This window comes from Gadus morhua, chromosome 4 (genome assembly GCF_902167405.1).
Source record: "Gadus morhua chromosome 4, gadMor3.0, whole genome shotgun sequence".
NCBI classification, from domain to species: Eukaryota; Metazoa; Chordata; class Actinopteri; order Gadiformes; family Gadidae; genus Gadus; species Gadus morhua.
The window spans coordinates 31,484,559-31,499,714 of record NC_044051.1 but is presented as its reverse complement, the minus strand read 5'-3'; the positions used below and the strand labels follow the sequence as shown (position 1 = coordinate 31,499,714).

Genomic DNA, 15,156 nt, shown 5'->3' with positions numbered 1-15,156 from the left:
TGCAATTTGTCTCAATGGCTTTATTTACATAAACATCAACAATATCAACCCAAAGAACCACCATTCTACTAACGATAATCTAGTTCGCTCTTGTTGCTCACCAATCAGGGATCTGCTAACAGGTGACTGACCAATCATGGGGCAGGGGAGGGTTGCAGCATCCTTAGGGCGGGCCCAGTATTAGAAGGTTAGTGTTTTGGTTGAGGTAGGATTGAGGGTCTGTGTTAGGATTACAGTTGGCATTTTGATGGTGAATTTGATACCTAAAGTGATGGATTAGTGGATAGATAAGATATTGTTTAAATTCATATAAATCAGTTTGACGTTAAGTAAGATGTTTTTGGTTTAGAGGTTAAAACAAGTCATAAAAAAATAAGTCACAGACCAACAATCTTGAAACATTTCTTGACACACAAAGAACAAAAAAATAATAGAAAGTCCAGTTCATACAACAACACAAATAAGTATTACAAAAGGCTTAAAAAAACAAAAACTCATGAGTCTCTGACCAAGCGGCTGCGACCGTCATACGAACTCCTCGCTCCCGGGGAAGTTGATGGTCCTGGGCTGGCTGGTGGTCCTGGGTGTCCTGATGGTCCCAGGGGTCCTCGTGCTCCGGACCCCCCTGCTGTCGCGGCCCTGGTAGAACAGAGGTGGTCCGTATGTCCGTCTAGTCCGCGCCGTTGCGTACGTCCGTCTGGAGCGGGCCTGGGCGTACGTTGCGGGTCGGCGCGGACCCTTGTCGCTACTGGAGGAACGGAAATGGGCGTTATTTAGGATGGGTTTTGTGATTAGCATGTAGGGTGTTAGCCTCCCATCCAATAGGTGATGGCCTCGATCCCCTCTGTCCACAGTCCAACCAGTAAGCGCTCTGTAAGCAGGATGCCCTAAAAGAGTGTTTCCAAAACTATAGGGGAAATGCATTAGGGGTCACCAGAGCTCGCTGAAGTATAAGCTTTAAGATATTTGATGATAAAGATTTCTATCTAAATAAATCAGACTATTTTTAGTTTGATTGGGTGATGAATGATGGTGAGTTTTAAGCAAATCCACAAAATTGTCAAAAGAAAAAATATGAAAAACAATGAATTCAGTGTGATTTACGTTTGACAAAAGTACCCAATAAAGAACTTTACTAATCAATAGTGAGTTGCACTGTTAAACTGGTCGTTTTACCTGAAGTGTAGGCCCTCTCTGCCAGAGAGATAGCTCAAAAGGCCCCCTCCAACAAGCAGGAGGCTGGATCCGCCCCAGCCCACGAAGACCGCCGCCCCCAGCTCAAACCTGGCCCGCAGAGACAGCAGATAGCGAGTCTGTTAAGAGATTGTGTTCATGGCTGGAATTTCCATTGAAAAATAAAATATGAATAACTATTTCAATATATTCTTTGATAAAAAAAAAGATATAGATATATTCACAATGTGTACAATTCATTACCTTGCAGTTACTGATTTCATGTCCTGTCTTACTGGCTGTGCAACAGTGATATGCAAACTAGCTCGGCTAACCGGTTGGCCTAAGCGTTTTTTTCAATACAGCACAAGTTAGCTTTGTGACCTTTCATTCCTACATGGAAACGTGTCACACGGTTCTGTTTTCTGTCAACAGAAACAGAAAACAAAAAGTTCAGTCAAATGAATGCTTGCCGCAGAAGCAACACCTTACTCACTTCTGTGCCACAAAGTTTGGATCCTTGAACTCGCTAACGACTCGGTTGCCCCAAAGTGAGTAGGTGACCATCCCACAGAGACCTAGGAGGAAGCGAAATATAGGATTATATTTGATATACTGCTGATTTTACTGGTAGGCTATATTTCTTTACGATAGATAGAGTAATAATAAAGCGATAAAGAAATTAATGATATTGAATCAATTAAACTTAATTAATATAGTTGTTGTTTAGGGTTTAAAGGGTTTAAACTTCCATTTTACTTGAAGATGGTTTTGCATTGTTGAAGACTCCCTCGAAAGGTTTAAAAGTGCTATTGCGTGCATGAACTGTGACGTCACGTCAACTGCTTATTTTTAAGCTTCACTGTGACACGTGCTGTCCCCAGCTGCCCCCCTGTGTTATAGGTTACATTAAGGAGCTCTATTTCAGTGTGATTTATATATAAATATATCTATTCCTATTTGGTTTGGAGTTTACGTACATTTCTGACCAAAACGGGCATCTCTTTCCCGATTGGTTCGGGGAACCCATTTTCCCTGTCAATCACAGGTGGGCTTGAAACCCAACTTTTTTTTCTTTTACCTGATACAAAATACGTGACCGCTCCTGCGAAGGTGACCCGGGCGTTGGCGAGCTCCGAGCCGCCGATCTTGGTGCACTTCATCCCGATGAGCGTCAGGACGCCGCCGAAGAAGCCGGTGGCGACGGACGCCACGGCCAGCGCGCGGCACGCGTGGAGGAACGCTGGAGGACACAAGACGGTTGAGGAAGCGAACTTGTCCGACACACACAATGCACCCAGAGGAGCGTTATCTAAGTAAAAACAGAGGAAGGGAAATTGAAGTAACTCGATTTGTAACATTTATTTATTTCAGGGATATATCTTTATACATATATTTATTCATAATAATTATATATTTTAATTATTACATGCCTGCTTCATTCATTTTACCGTTGCATATATTATAGTTTCCTAGTTTCGTGCTTTTGGCCCAGAAGCCCAGAGGGGCCCCCATACCCTAAAGGGAAAAACATTACTTATAATAACAGCACGTCATGCCATCAATAGCCATTCGGCACGGGCGTAGACAGTAATTTTGGATATAGAACTACTGACGCCACGAGGGGCCAGTTCAGCCAATGGAAGCACAATGTCGAACAAGAACTTGAATGGGGCCAGGGGGGGATTATAAGAGGAGAGTGTTGACATGTAGTAAAACCCAATCACTAGCCGGTGGCCTTTCTAATTAAAAGTATTCAGGCTCTCAGGGGCCCCACAGGTTACCCCCTTAATCTGAGCCCTTAGCAGAACCCTTTATTTCCCTTTGTTAATCCTCGTTATTAATGTTATTACTGTCTAAATCATTGTTTGATTAAAAATCTGAACGTAACTTTGCTCAAGTTCTGAAACACACATTGAAGTAGACCCACAAAATAATTAGATCTGAAACATAAATTAACAGGTCGTAACGTTTTTCATGGTTAACTTTTGATTTTTACATTTCATTCAATAAAAAATACGAGCGGAAGCGGCAAATCTCAAATTATTTTTTAACACTGATCACGCCTACCGCTCATTTCACGCTTTCCTTTTATTTTTTTAACGTTTAAGGAGACGTTATACCTTTCTTTGTAAAGGTAAAACATCTCTTTTGGGCCTATTTAATCACATGAAATAAGGTCCACTGACACATAATACAGGCCCGCTAAACAGTGACGACTGGCCGACGTCTGACGCCTACCGGAGAGTCCCAGCATGGAGGGGTAGTACTTGCAGTCGGAGACGCCCGTGGTGTCCGAGATGCAGTCCATCCACAGATTTGAGAAGTAGTTGGCGGTGGTTAGGACGGTGCTGCCCACCTCGGAGAAGTTCCAGTACTCCGTGGGCAAGGTGGAGCAAACCAGGACCCAGCCGCACAGACACGACACGAAGCAACCCACCTCCAAGTACATCACCACGGTCCTGTACTTCATCTTGGCCGTCCACCCCTAATCAAATCGAATAAAATCCAACAGCAACAAAATGAGGAATCTGGAAAATGCTACTGTGATTTAATGGATAAAAGACCAGGGGCAATGGAGAGAGAAGACAGTTGTAAAATGCTTTCAAGACAAGTCAAACTAGGATAAACTGAGATCAGGTGTTGAGCGTCAAAATGCTGATGCGCGCTGGTTAAACCAGTCGGTCTTCATCACGTCTTTTATATGTTTTTGCCCAGTAAGCATTTGACCCAACACTTTCCCACGAGTGGAAGTGGGAATGTCCTTTTATCTGTAATTGTAGCCAACCCCTCTCAAATTTCTTGCTTAGAGAGAGAGTTTCAAATGCCCCATGTTTATTTGAAGATGACATCACTCTGTCTAATCTAGAGTAGCTAAACGGTCGAGGAACAAAAATAAGTAACAATAACAAGGATCCAATCAAATTAATAATTAATTGTAAATTGCAAAAAATGCAATGATTATTCAAGGGTTAATCAGAGTGGAGTTTAGTCCCTTCTGGTTGGGCCCTTGGGCCTGACGGCCCCCACATCATCACACATTAATACCCTGAAATGGACTAGGAGACAAAGTCAAAGTGCCAGGGTTGTCGATTAGTGTTTTAATAATGTCATTGCATTTTGTCCATTTAGATTTTCCATTTCCGACCGATTCATTTCCAGGGTTCCTTTGCGTCAGACACCTCGTTAGGGCTAACAGGGTACACCTGAGCTGGCCTCCCCAGCTGCCACAGGCCTAAAGGAGAGCCCCACTTCAGTCGGCGCTTCAGAAAGTCCTCAGATGTGAAGGCTTGTTATACTGTGGTGGTTTTTCGTCTATTCTCTGATCATTGTGGCTACTCCTATATAAAATAGGGTGTTCTTTATGTACAGCGAAGTTTCTTGAATTTTTTGAACATTTACCATTAATGAAATAGATGAAATCTTGGGGTTTCTGAAGATTTTATAATTTTACGATATTCATACCCTTGAAATCAAAGATGATATAGCATTTGACCACAAAAGGTATTTATTCTGTTTTATTTATGTACATCATTGGCAAACCAATATATAGCATAACTTTGAATCTTTGGTAGAAAGTACAGTAAAGGTTTCCCAATAGCTTCCTAGCATTGATATCGTCTTTATTGAAACAATTCAAGCATTAGGCTGTTGTGTCAAATAATATCCTCATTACGTACTGGAGAAATCTTTCCACGTGGCTCCAGAGCGGCTGACATTTTGGATCGTAATCCTAGTAACACAGTACGGTGTTATTTATATAAACGCTAACGTAAATGTAATAGTGCTGTGACACTCCTACCTATATACACATGTCTATCCCTGAACCAGTTCCTTATGTGTCAATGGGCCAAAAATATATAAAAATCAAAAATATATCTACATTTTGGTGGTATCTGTAACAATAAATTATTTAGTGGCTATATAGATATATTTTCTTTGGTTTCCCACTGATGAGCAGGGGTTGAAGGACAACAGGAGGAGATCAGATTAAAGGAGTGTTTGAGGAATTGATAAAAAATACAGTGAAGATGACCAGACAAGCCCTATTCACTATCCCCAGGACGGAATGAACAGAAATTATGAATAGAAAACCAATAAACCCAATTGCCAAACTAATTGATCATGCAAAAACAATATGCATACATCCATTCAGATTCACGGTCGACAAAAACCCACATTCGTATCTGGAGAGAACCTGTAATGTAATTGCACACTATTGTACTTAAAGGTGACATATCATACCAGGTGTGAGTGTGATTAGCCGTTACAAGCATTTTTGAAAATCGGCCTCTTCTGACATCACCAGTGGGCGTGTCCACCTAGATGTGTGCTGGATAGATCAGTCTACCAGCCTACCCAGCGGACTGCAGCAAACGTTGCTCATCTATCTGTCACACATCTAGGGGGACACGCCCTCCTCTGATGTCAGAAGAGGCAGATTTTCAAATCAGCTTGTAACGGTTGATCACACACACACCTGTTGGTATGATATGTCACCTTTAAAGACATTTCAAACGTAGTTGGTATTCAAGAAGGGTATGCGGTCACTCCTGGACCCAGCGGACCGAGACGATACTGTCCCAGCACCCCCAGCCCCGCTGGAGCGAGACGACCGGCTGGACCTCGACGAGCGGCCCGACTCCGAGGCTGATGACCTGGTGGCCCGGGACCGAGAGGGCCGCCCCGCCGACCTGGAAGACCCGGATGACCTGGAAGACCTGGAAGACCCGGAGGAACGCTCGGCCCTTGACGAGATCCCGGACACATCGGAACGAGCAGTGGAGGAAGAGGAGGAGGAGGTGGAGGAGGTGGAGACCTTGCTCTTGGATGGGATCTCAGACACGGTGGACAAGGCCGTTGTCGTCTCAGGAAGCTCAGGAACGGCGGGAATCACGATAGTCCTTCAAAGGGAAAGTCGAACTTTATAAGCGGGATTTTTTTCATTGGTTCAGCAATCTTCATCCTTACCTTACAGCTTGGGTAGGCAATTTGGAGAAACAAGTCAGCAAGATTTGGAAAGAATCTAACCGTAAAAATCCCAACCTTCTCTTCAGGCCTATGTCTAAAGCCACTTACCAAAAATACTTGACTAGCTCGCTAGCTTTAGCCTAGAGGGTGAGTAGACAGAGTGGTATGCCTTACAACCTGCCACAGATACCGGATTTGTTAAATTTTTTGACTGAGTATTCTAAAATCAGTTGCCTACCATAGCTTTAACTTTGTGTTCCCCCTTATAAACTATACACGGCAAAGCGATTTACCATGGTAACAAGTATTTCAATTTTATATTGAATCATTTAGCCAAACATTTTATCCAAACGGGATAGAAAAATGGAAGGGCTGCACACCCTCTTTCAAAAAACCACCAACTACACAGAGCACAGAGTATAGGAATTATTATCATAGGTAGTGAGAGGCATCGTGGGAGTTCACACATCACAACAAAGTAACCCGACACACACAGCTAACCTTGAAACACAGGATCTTCTTATCAGAGAAAAAAAATAGCTATAATAATCTTATTGTGTGTGTCTGTTTGTGTGTATATGTGTGTGTGTGTTTGTGTGTTTGTGTGTGTGTGTGTGTGTGTGTGTGTGTGTGTGTGTGTGTGTGTGTGTGTGTGTGTGTGTGTGTGAGTGTGTGTGTGTGTGTGTGTGTGTGTGTGTGTGTGTTTTTGTGTGTGTGTGTGTGTGTGTGTGTGTGTGTGTGTGTGTGTGTGTGTGTGTGTGTTTGTGTGTGTGTGTGTGTGTGTGTGTGTGTGTGTGTGTGTGTGTGTGTGTGTGTGTGTGTGTGTGTGTGTGTTTGTGTGTGTGTGTGTGTGTGTGTGTGTGTGTGTGTGTGTGTGTGTGTGTGTGGTTGTGTGTATGTGTGTGTGTGTGTGTGTGTGTGTGCGCGTGTGTGTGTGTGTGTGCGCACACGGGGGGACGCTTACGTCACTTTTCCTCCACACAGCGGCTTGCATGAGGCCCAAAGGTAAAAACATCCGCCAGTAATGTGAAACGCAGAGCCCACCCAGCCCAGGAAGAGAGGGGTCCCCAGGTCAAACCTAGAGAGAGAGAGAGGGGGGGGGGGGGGGGGGGGGGGGAAGGAGAGAGGGAGATAGAGAGGGTGAGAGCGAGAGAGAGGTTAAACATACGTAGAAAAGGTGAGGGATAGAGAGAGAGGGGGGGAAGACACAGAGAGAGGGTGAGGGAGAAAGATAGAGGGATAGAGAGAGTGAGTTAGAGAGAGAGAGAGAGAGAGAGAGAGAGAGACAGAGAGAGAGAGAGACAGAGAGGGGTAGAGAGAGAGAGAGAGAGAGAGAGAGAGAGAGAGAGAGAGAGAGAGAGAGAGGGAGAGAGAGAGAGAGAGAGAGAGAGAGAGAGAGAGACAGAGAGAGACAGAGACAGAGAGAGAGACAGATAGCGAGAGAGAGAGAGAGAGAGAGAGAGAGAGAGAGAGAGAGAGAGAGAGAGAGAGAGAGAGGGAGAGTGAGGAAGAGAGAGGGAGAGAGAGGGAGAGAGAGGGAGAGAGAGGGAGAGTAAAGGAGTTAACTGTCATTCACAATGCAGTTGAAGAAATGATATTGTTTAACAATGTGATATATGATTCATTGAGCTAACAACGAAGATGACTTCTTGACCTACTTCAGTCCTTCAAAATGGGGGTTGAAGTATTCTCCAGAGACATACTGGGCATAGACCACATACCCGCACGTTGACAGGATACCTGAGGTTCACAAAAGCATTCACTTCAGATTTCAGAATTACATAAGGTCGTTATTATACATTAAGAAAAAACGATTTGATAAAGTTTTAGAAAAATACATTTCAACCTTTGATTGAGTAAATATTGGTTGCACTTGATTATTGGTTTAGCTTTCTTCATTAAATAATATTATACAACGGGGGACCTAAATCCAGCGATCTGATTGGTTCCCAACGGTTGTAAAATGAGCGTATACATAACTGCTATGACGCCCGATCATTTTGTGAAAGTTTGCATATCACTCCGCGCCTGGAAGTAGAAACAGTTACAAAGTAAAACATATGTTGGATGAGAGGGTGTAAATGTTGTTACTCCGGGAGTGAGCAAGGCGATGGAGAGACTAACGAAAGCTTAGGCACACGGCGAGTGAACTGCTCCATAGGATAAATTGCCGGCGAACCGCTCTATCGGAGCCTTCTCTCGGAGGGACGCTGAAGTGTGTTGCATAGCGACCTTCGATGCATAGCGGCAGCCAGGAGGGACTACTCTTTTGTAATCTTTGATAAAACGGCTATTTTGACTTTCTTGGTTTCTTTTTAAATGTAGTGTGTCTACGACTTTCGTTTCGCCATGACAGTAACCGTTGTATAAAAGCAATAGATCACTTCAGTCAGTGGCATGTGCTCATTATACCACTGTGAAGGGGGTCGCCGGCCCTCCGCTGCGCGTCGGGGCCGGACAACGCCCCTTAACAGTGGTATAATGAGCACATAACACAGCCTGGCGTGATCTATTGCTTAAATAATGGAGAGTGCAGCTATTTGTGTTTTAGCAATATTGAATCTTTGCTCGGATAAGGAAGTCCATGTTCAATGCAATCCCTACCATGTTTTGACACAACCCCTTTCCTCCACAGTGAGTCAGGCACTTCTACATGTTACTTGTTGCATTAAATAGATTGCAACTAGATTGCTAGTTGGCTCGAAAACACTAGAGTTGATTATGAAATACTGGTCCAGGAATTTAATAAAACATTGCAAATGTACAACTGGGTTGTTTCATGTCTCTGGGACACCTATCCTTGTTTACACTCCTCTGGTTCCCAGCTGCTTACCGCTGAGTATGTGGAAGCATCCCCCTGCGTAGACCTTCCTGTGTTTGGGCTTCTCCTTCCCACCCAGGAAGGTGCACTCCATGCCCATCATGCTGAGCACGAAGCCCAGCGCGCCCACCGCCAGCGACCCCATTAGCAGCCCACGCACTATCTGGATGTGGCCTGCAGGGGGCAGCAGATAGAAGGAAATTTCAATGATGGGAAGAAAACGGGTGTTGCAGAACAAGGTCGAAGGATGAGACCAAAGGCAGACCCAGGAATAGGCCAATATAGTACTATGTATGGGAAAATGTAATGGACTGAAACTGTGTGCCAACATTGCATGAATGACCCTTCACTGTAAACATTTCCCCACACTGCACAAACCTAAAATAACCTAAAAGAGTTACAAGTGGCAAGTTAACCTGTGTCTCTAAGACTCATCCTTCACCCAAATACGAAACCAACTAGCCACTGATCATGTCTATACAAACTAAATCCATTTTTTTTTGGGGCAATAATTTACAGAAACTTGCCCTGTTTCAAAAGTGCCCCAGATCGTTCAGAACACACTTCAAACTTCGACCCAACGAACAACAGACACGTCTCACCCACCATCCACGGACCAGAGCACGGGGAAGTCGTAGCAGTTGGTGACGGCCGTGGAGTCGGTAAAGCAAGCCCGCCAAAGGCTGGACCAGAACCAGGCTATCTTGATGATTGACGAGCCCCCCATCCCACCAATGGAGGTGATCTTCCAGCCCTCCATGGCTATGGTGCAGGCCACGAAGATCCAGCCCAGCACCGTCATCAGAAACCCCCAGATCTGGACCACACGGATCTTCATCGCTGCTGGGAACCCCTCGGTGTGTTAGGTTCTTTTTGGGGGGGGGAGAGGGGGGCGGCGTCTTGACAGACGTTGCCAAGGAATCACGTTCCCTCTAGACGTGATGTTTTTCTTTGTATTGCGGCGTTCTCTTCACCTTGCTAACTCCTAATTTGGCCATCGGAAGTCCATAGCGATTCACAGGGAGCTCCGAGTGAGGTGTGGAACGACCGTTTCGTGTTGCAGGCCGCTGCGTGTGAGAGGCGGCGGTGTGCCGAGCTCTCACGGCCCTCACCGTCACTGCTGGAGATGTGGAGTCAAGATATTGGCCGAAACTGTAGGCCTCAGCATTCGGCTCGGGTTATCAAAACAACGGATTAGATGCACCTTCTCTCATCCTATTGGTTGGTTTCTGGGGCACTCAACAAGTTAGATTGTTGTTTGAATTATAAAACAATATAACTTAATCAGAGCAATTAGAGCAATAGCCCTGATTTGGCGACAATTTTAACTGCTTTCTGTACAATGATTCAGCAGGATAGGATCTACTTTTCCAGACATGTTGGATCTTTCTGCCTAGATGACACCTAACTCCACCCAGCCATTGAGTTTGACAAGCCCTTACCGGTGTTCCTTCATATTGTTCTTATTGCAATACTATGACATTAGTGCTTGACTTGGCTGCAGGGCAGACACCACCCAGCGTCTTCCTCTGAAGCTGTTAAAGGCCTACACTGTGGGGCCGCATGCTGAGCCTCAGACCGTCTACTGCCCATGCTCTCTGAGCCACCATGACTGGAATTAAATGCGTCATTGGAGGGTTATTAGGGTTAGGGTTTGGGGGTTGATTGACGTGAGGATTTCTGCAGGGAGCGTCCATGAAAGGGATGTTTCACGACCCCGGTCTCAGCTTATAAGTAAAGGAGGGACAGATTGGCTGTGGTGACAGTATTGTACCATGTCATGTGAGTGGGCCCCCCTGGTGATTAAAGTGTACAAGGCGAATAGTGTGTGTATGTGTGTGTGTGTGTGTGTGTGTGTGTGTGTGTGTGTGTGTGTGTGTGTGTGTGTGTGTGTGTGTGTGTGTGTGTGTGTGTGTGTGTGTGTGTGTGTGTGTGTGTGTGTGTGTGTGTGTGTGTGTGTGTGTGTGTGTGTGTGTGTGTGTTTGTGTGCTGGCCAGCTCGGTTTTGGGCTGTGATATGCACCTGTCGTGAACATGTCCCACCGCGATTCTTTGTTTAGGTAATAGAAGAGAAGAAGAGATCATCCTTGATTCTCGCTCTTTAGAAGAGTTGCGTTTTAGAGAGGGGAAATACAATGTGTTATTCTAAAACTAAATCGATCTCGTGAGGTGTGAGACATTGAACAGAAAGGACAAAAAACGAAACTAAGGAGCACCTCACTATAGGAAAAATGAGATTCACCCAGAAGTTCTTATTATTGATTTGAGAATCACATAAATAATATCAACCATATAAACCTCAATCATTTCAATTAAGTTGTGTGCTCAGTCCTTTTAATTGCATGTTCCCATTTGCCTTATCGTAGCCTATTTGTTTTGTTTTTCCCAATAAAAAGTGCATTTCACGACAGGGAGTGCATACCAATGCACAACACCTGAGAGAAAGGGTTGTAGTAGCCAATTCAGTGATCTGTGTCGACTGACCATGGTCGCTCACTCAGACTACTTGTTAAGACCAGCAGTTGGCGCCAAAGCTAGTGGTCCGAACCAGTTGGCGAGTGATCAGTGAAGTTGTCTGTGTTGTAGCCCACGTTAAAGAGGAAACGATGATGAGGAAGCAATTATAACATACATTTCTGAGCCAGCAGTTTGAAAAAAAGGCAAAATTGCAAGAGAGCCAAACGATGACCGTCATGCGGGCGAAATCTGCATATTAGTGAACTTTAAAGAGATCGAGGCCGGTGCTCTTTGTCATCCATCCCAAAAAGCATGATTTAATTTAGCAAATTGAGGAACTATTGAGGACCAAAACCTGGTTCCTCCCTCATTGAGCCCCCCCCCCCCTTTCAGAAAGAAGGCACTCTCCAGCAGGCTTCTGTCATGCTGAGTGGATAAATCTCAACACACAAACTAGACCAACATCAATGCTCTTGAGATGTGTTTTTTACACAACACTGCAACAGCGATATGCTGCTATACACTTCAAGTTCTGACGTCGGGACGTGCCTCGGGGTTGTCACTGTGAGGGGAGGAAAGACGTTAATGTATAAACCTGTTTCAGGAGGAATACATGACTTCGCAACGGCGAAGTCTTTTGACAGTTTAATTATTTATCCTGCTGTCCGGGGGGCAAAGTATTTTGACTATTTGATTATGATCTCGGTGCTAGGGTTACTAATTCCTAGTTGCGCTAAAGTGTGGACACGCTGCCCTCTAGTGGTCACTGAGGTGCGTGCTTCAGGAAATCGCAGCCGACCAAAAGCTGTCATCAAAAACGTATTTGGAGTCTACGGTGATGTTTATCTGAGCGATCGATGCGTCAATCAATGTAATGTGTTTATTAATGCGTCATTATCCTTCCTCTTGGAAACATACACCCAGCAAAAAAAAAAAGAAAAAAACCGCACAATGCAACCATTATCTTAACTCCCCCCTGCTCCTTCTCCTTGGAACAATCCAGAAACCTGATCACTGTTTAGCGGACGGCAGGGAACCGGGCGACCAGGTAAATGAAGTATTTTCGTCATGGGGGGCAAGTGCTATTGTGTGACATGGGACGGTTGGGACGGGGGATGGGGGTCTCGATATTGATCAACAGGTGGTGATAGATCAGTGCTAGTGATACATTATGACCTCTCGAGGTCAGAGGGACACTGCGAGAATGGGAGGAAAACATCTTTCGGTTTTAGACTTTTCTCAGAGGGGCCTGTTGATTTTGTAGTAAAGGAAACCTGACCCATTAAATCCATTACAATTCTTCACTGAAAAGATTTTTGTATCTTTATATGGGTTTCATTGGTACATTTCAGTTAAATATGTTTTTTTTAAGTTGTCATCACAGAAGTCAATAGCCAATAGTGATGTTTTATAAAACTTTATTTACAGTTGACACGTTAAAATGTACAAACAATGAGAAAAAAAACGTTGAGATATTGAGTAAAAGGATTGAAAGTGGTATAGGCTACATGGCGTTAAGCAGCAGGTATTGAGTTAGGGCATCTTGCTGTAGGATGACTACAGTTTCACCCCTTAACCTTAAAGACAACCCTAATCACTTGTCACTAGATCAGGAGTTCCTAACCTTTTCGACTCATGGCCCACTTTCCTATCTCTGTTTAAAAGTACGATATTTCGGAGCTCACCCATAACCCAATAATCAAAAGTAGTGGAGGCTTACTACATTAACCTAACTTATTAAAGTTATTTGCTGTTCTTGAAGTTTGTATGAGTTATTATGGAGAGCATGTTGCAATTTTTTGAATTCTGAATTCAGTTTTGTTGTTTTTCGATGTCCCCGTCGCTGCGCCCTGCTCCGTCACACATAGGCGTTACGTTCGAATCTCCGCGTCGAATCCCGCTGAGCGCGCTGCGTCTCCGCGTGGAGTACTCTGCTGTCCACGGGGCGAGCGGTCGCAAATGACGCGCGCCTGCCGTAGGTGTACTCTGTTCTACTGGACAAAAGGAACAGGCGGGAAAAATAAAAGAATTGAAGTGTGTGTATATGCATATATATATATATATATATATATATATATATATATATATGCATATACACATGTGTTGGTATGTGTTGGTGTGAGTGTGTGTGTGTGTGTGTGTGTGTGTGTGTGTGTGTGTGTGTGTGTGTGTGTGTGTGTGTGTGTGTGTGTGTGTGTGTGTGTGTGTGTGTGTGTGTGTAAGTGTGTGTGTGGGTGTACACCTTGTGGTGTCGCATGGTCGACAATAAATAGTGATCCAAATTGAGATGAACGTACAAACAAGTGAAACCTTTGCCTTGACGAACTGCGCTGAGGATGTCCCGCTATCAAGCGTTAATATGCTATTTATGAATCAAAGTACAAATATAATTAAATGGTTAAAATACTATTACTGGTATTAATTCTTTTAAATTCTACTTCCATAATTTTCTACCCTGACAGCAAACTGTGTTCTGTCCGCAGTGGTTCTCTTTCCCTCGCTGCCAAGGTGACATTCACATAGATAATTGCGGTCGTTATTTAACTGAAACAAAGAAAACAGTCATGTCATAATGGATATTAAAAAGAAAACCATGCTGTTCACCCCAGGAACCACGTCTCTCCTCGGGGTCAGAGTTGGTCTGGGGGTCATTGCACAGCTTTTCCCTGACTGGAACCAGAGCGCTCTTTATCAGAGGCCTGCCTCAAAGGGCAATAAGAGTGATTCCCTATATTGTATTCATGCAGTAAAATCTCCCAAGAATGACCCTTGAAACAATCCCAAGAGCCTTGGAGGGGACAAAAGGCTTAAACAAATATCATTAAAATCCTTATTTGAGTCATTTATTGTCCGATTGACTGATTGACCGATCTACTGATTAGTGATTGATCGAGCTTGCCTGACTGTGAAGCCTTCCGACAGGGACAGACAGAAGACCAGGCCTCCCAGGACACACAGCACAGAGCCGGCCCAGCCGATGAAGAGCGCGCCGCCCAGCTCAAACCTGCACAGGGACCACAGCCCAATGCATCATCATGCTAACGGCATCGCTAATGCTAATGGAAACAGTGACGGTAATGACAATGATGATTATAATAATGATAATGATTACATCACAACGAAAACAAATAATAACAAACTAAACAAATACAATCACGTTCAAAAAGAAGACAATTAACACAAATAGCAATACTTTGTCATAATAATTGGCAAATATTTACTTCTGTGCAATGAAGAGAGGATCAAAGAAGTCTGTGGTGATCCTGTGAGCGTAGATGGAGCAGGCGGTAATGCAACAGAGCCCTGGAACAAGAAAAATACTTACAAATGATCCACTATTTATTCAGCTCAAACCAGTTGGGGAACCAAACCATGGATGTGTTAATGCTATTGACTGCCATGAAAATGTTAAAGCTGCTGTTGATAAGACACTACAGGAGCTAAAGGTCTTGTATCTATACATGTGTATGTGTGTGGGTTTGTGTGTGTGGGTGACTTTGGGTGTGTGTTTGTGTAAGTGTCAGTGTTTGTATGGGTGGCTTTGGGTATGTGTGTGTGTGTGTGTGTGTGTGTGTGTGTGTGTGTGTGTGTGTGTGTGTGTGTGTGTGTGTGTGTGTGTGTGTGTGTGTGTGTGTGTGTGTGTGTGTGTGTGTGTGTGTGTGTGTTTGTGTGTGTGTGTGTGGGTGTCTTTATGTTTGTGTGTTTGTGTGTGTGCATATGTGTGTCTGTGTGTAA

General features: G+C 44.2%; 2 protein-coding genes and 1 pseudogene across 2 annotated transcripts; all 3 read right to left on the bottom strand.

Moving 5' to 3' along the window:
• Positions 1 to 5: 5 nt before the first annotated feature.
• On the bottom strand, positions 6 to 3,820 carry cldn10d (claudin 10d). The gene is made up of 5 exons (XM_030354948.1): positions 3,415 to 3,820; positions 2,255 to 2,416; positions 1,670 to 1,751; positions 1,177 to 1,284; positions 6 to 748 (listed from the first exon to the last, which is right to left on the bottom strand). Exons 1-5 carry the CDS (start codon positions 3,644 to 3,646, stop codon positions 526 to 528), a joined length of 807 nt encoding a protein of 268 aa, XP_030210808.1. The 5' UTR covers positions 3,647 to 3,820; the 3' UTR covers positions 6 to 525.
• Positions 3,821 to 4,676: 856 nt separating this feature from the next.
• Positions 4,677 to 10,788, bottom strand: cldn10e (claudin 10e). The gene is made up of 5 exons (XM_030353027.1): positions 9,572 to 10,788; positions 8,978 to 9,139; positions 7,803 to 7,884; positions 7,109 to 7,222; positions 4,677 to 6,077 (listed from the first exon to the last, which is right to left on the bottom strand). Exons 1-5 carry the CDS (start codon positions 9,801 to 9,803, stop codon positions 5,687 to 5,689), a joined length of 981 nt encoding a protein of 326 aa, XP_030208887.1. The 5' UTR covers positions 9,804 to 10,788; the 3' UTR covers positions 4,677 to 5,686.
• Positions 10,789 to 13,619: 2,831 nt separating this feature from the next.
• Positions 13,620 to 15,156, bottom strand: part of LOC115543145 (claudin-10-like) — a 2,944-nt pseudogene continuing 1,407 nt past the window's right edge.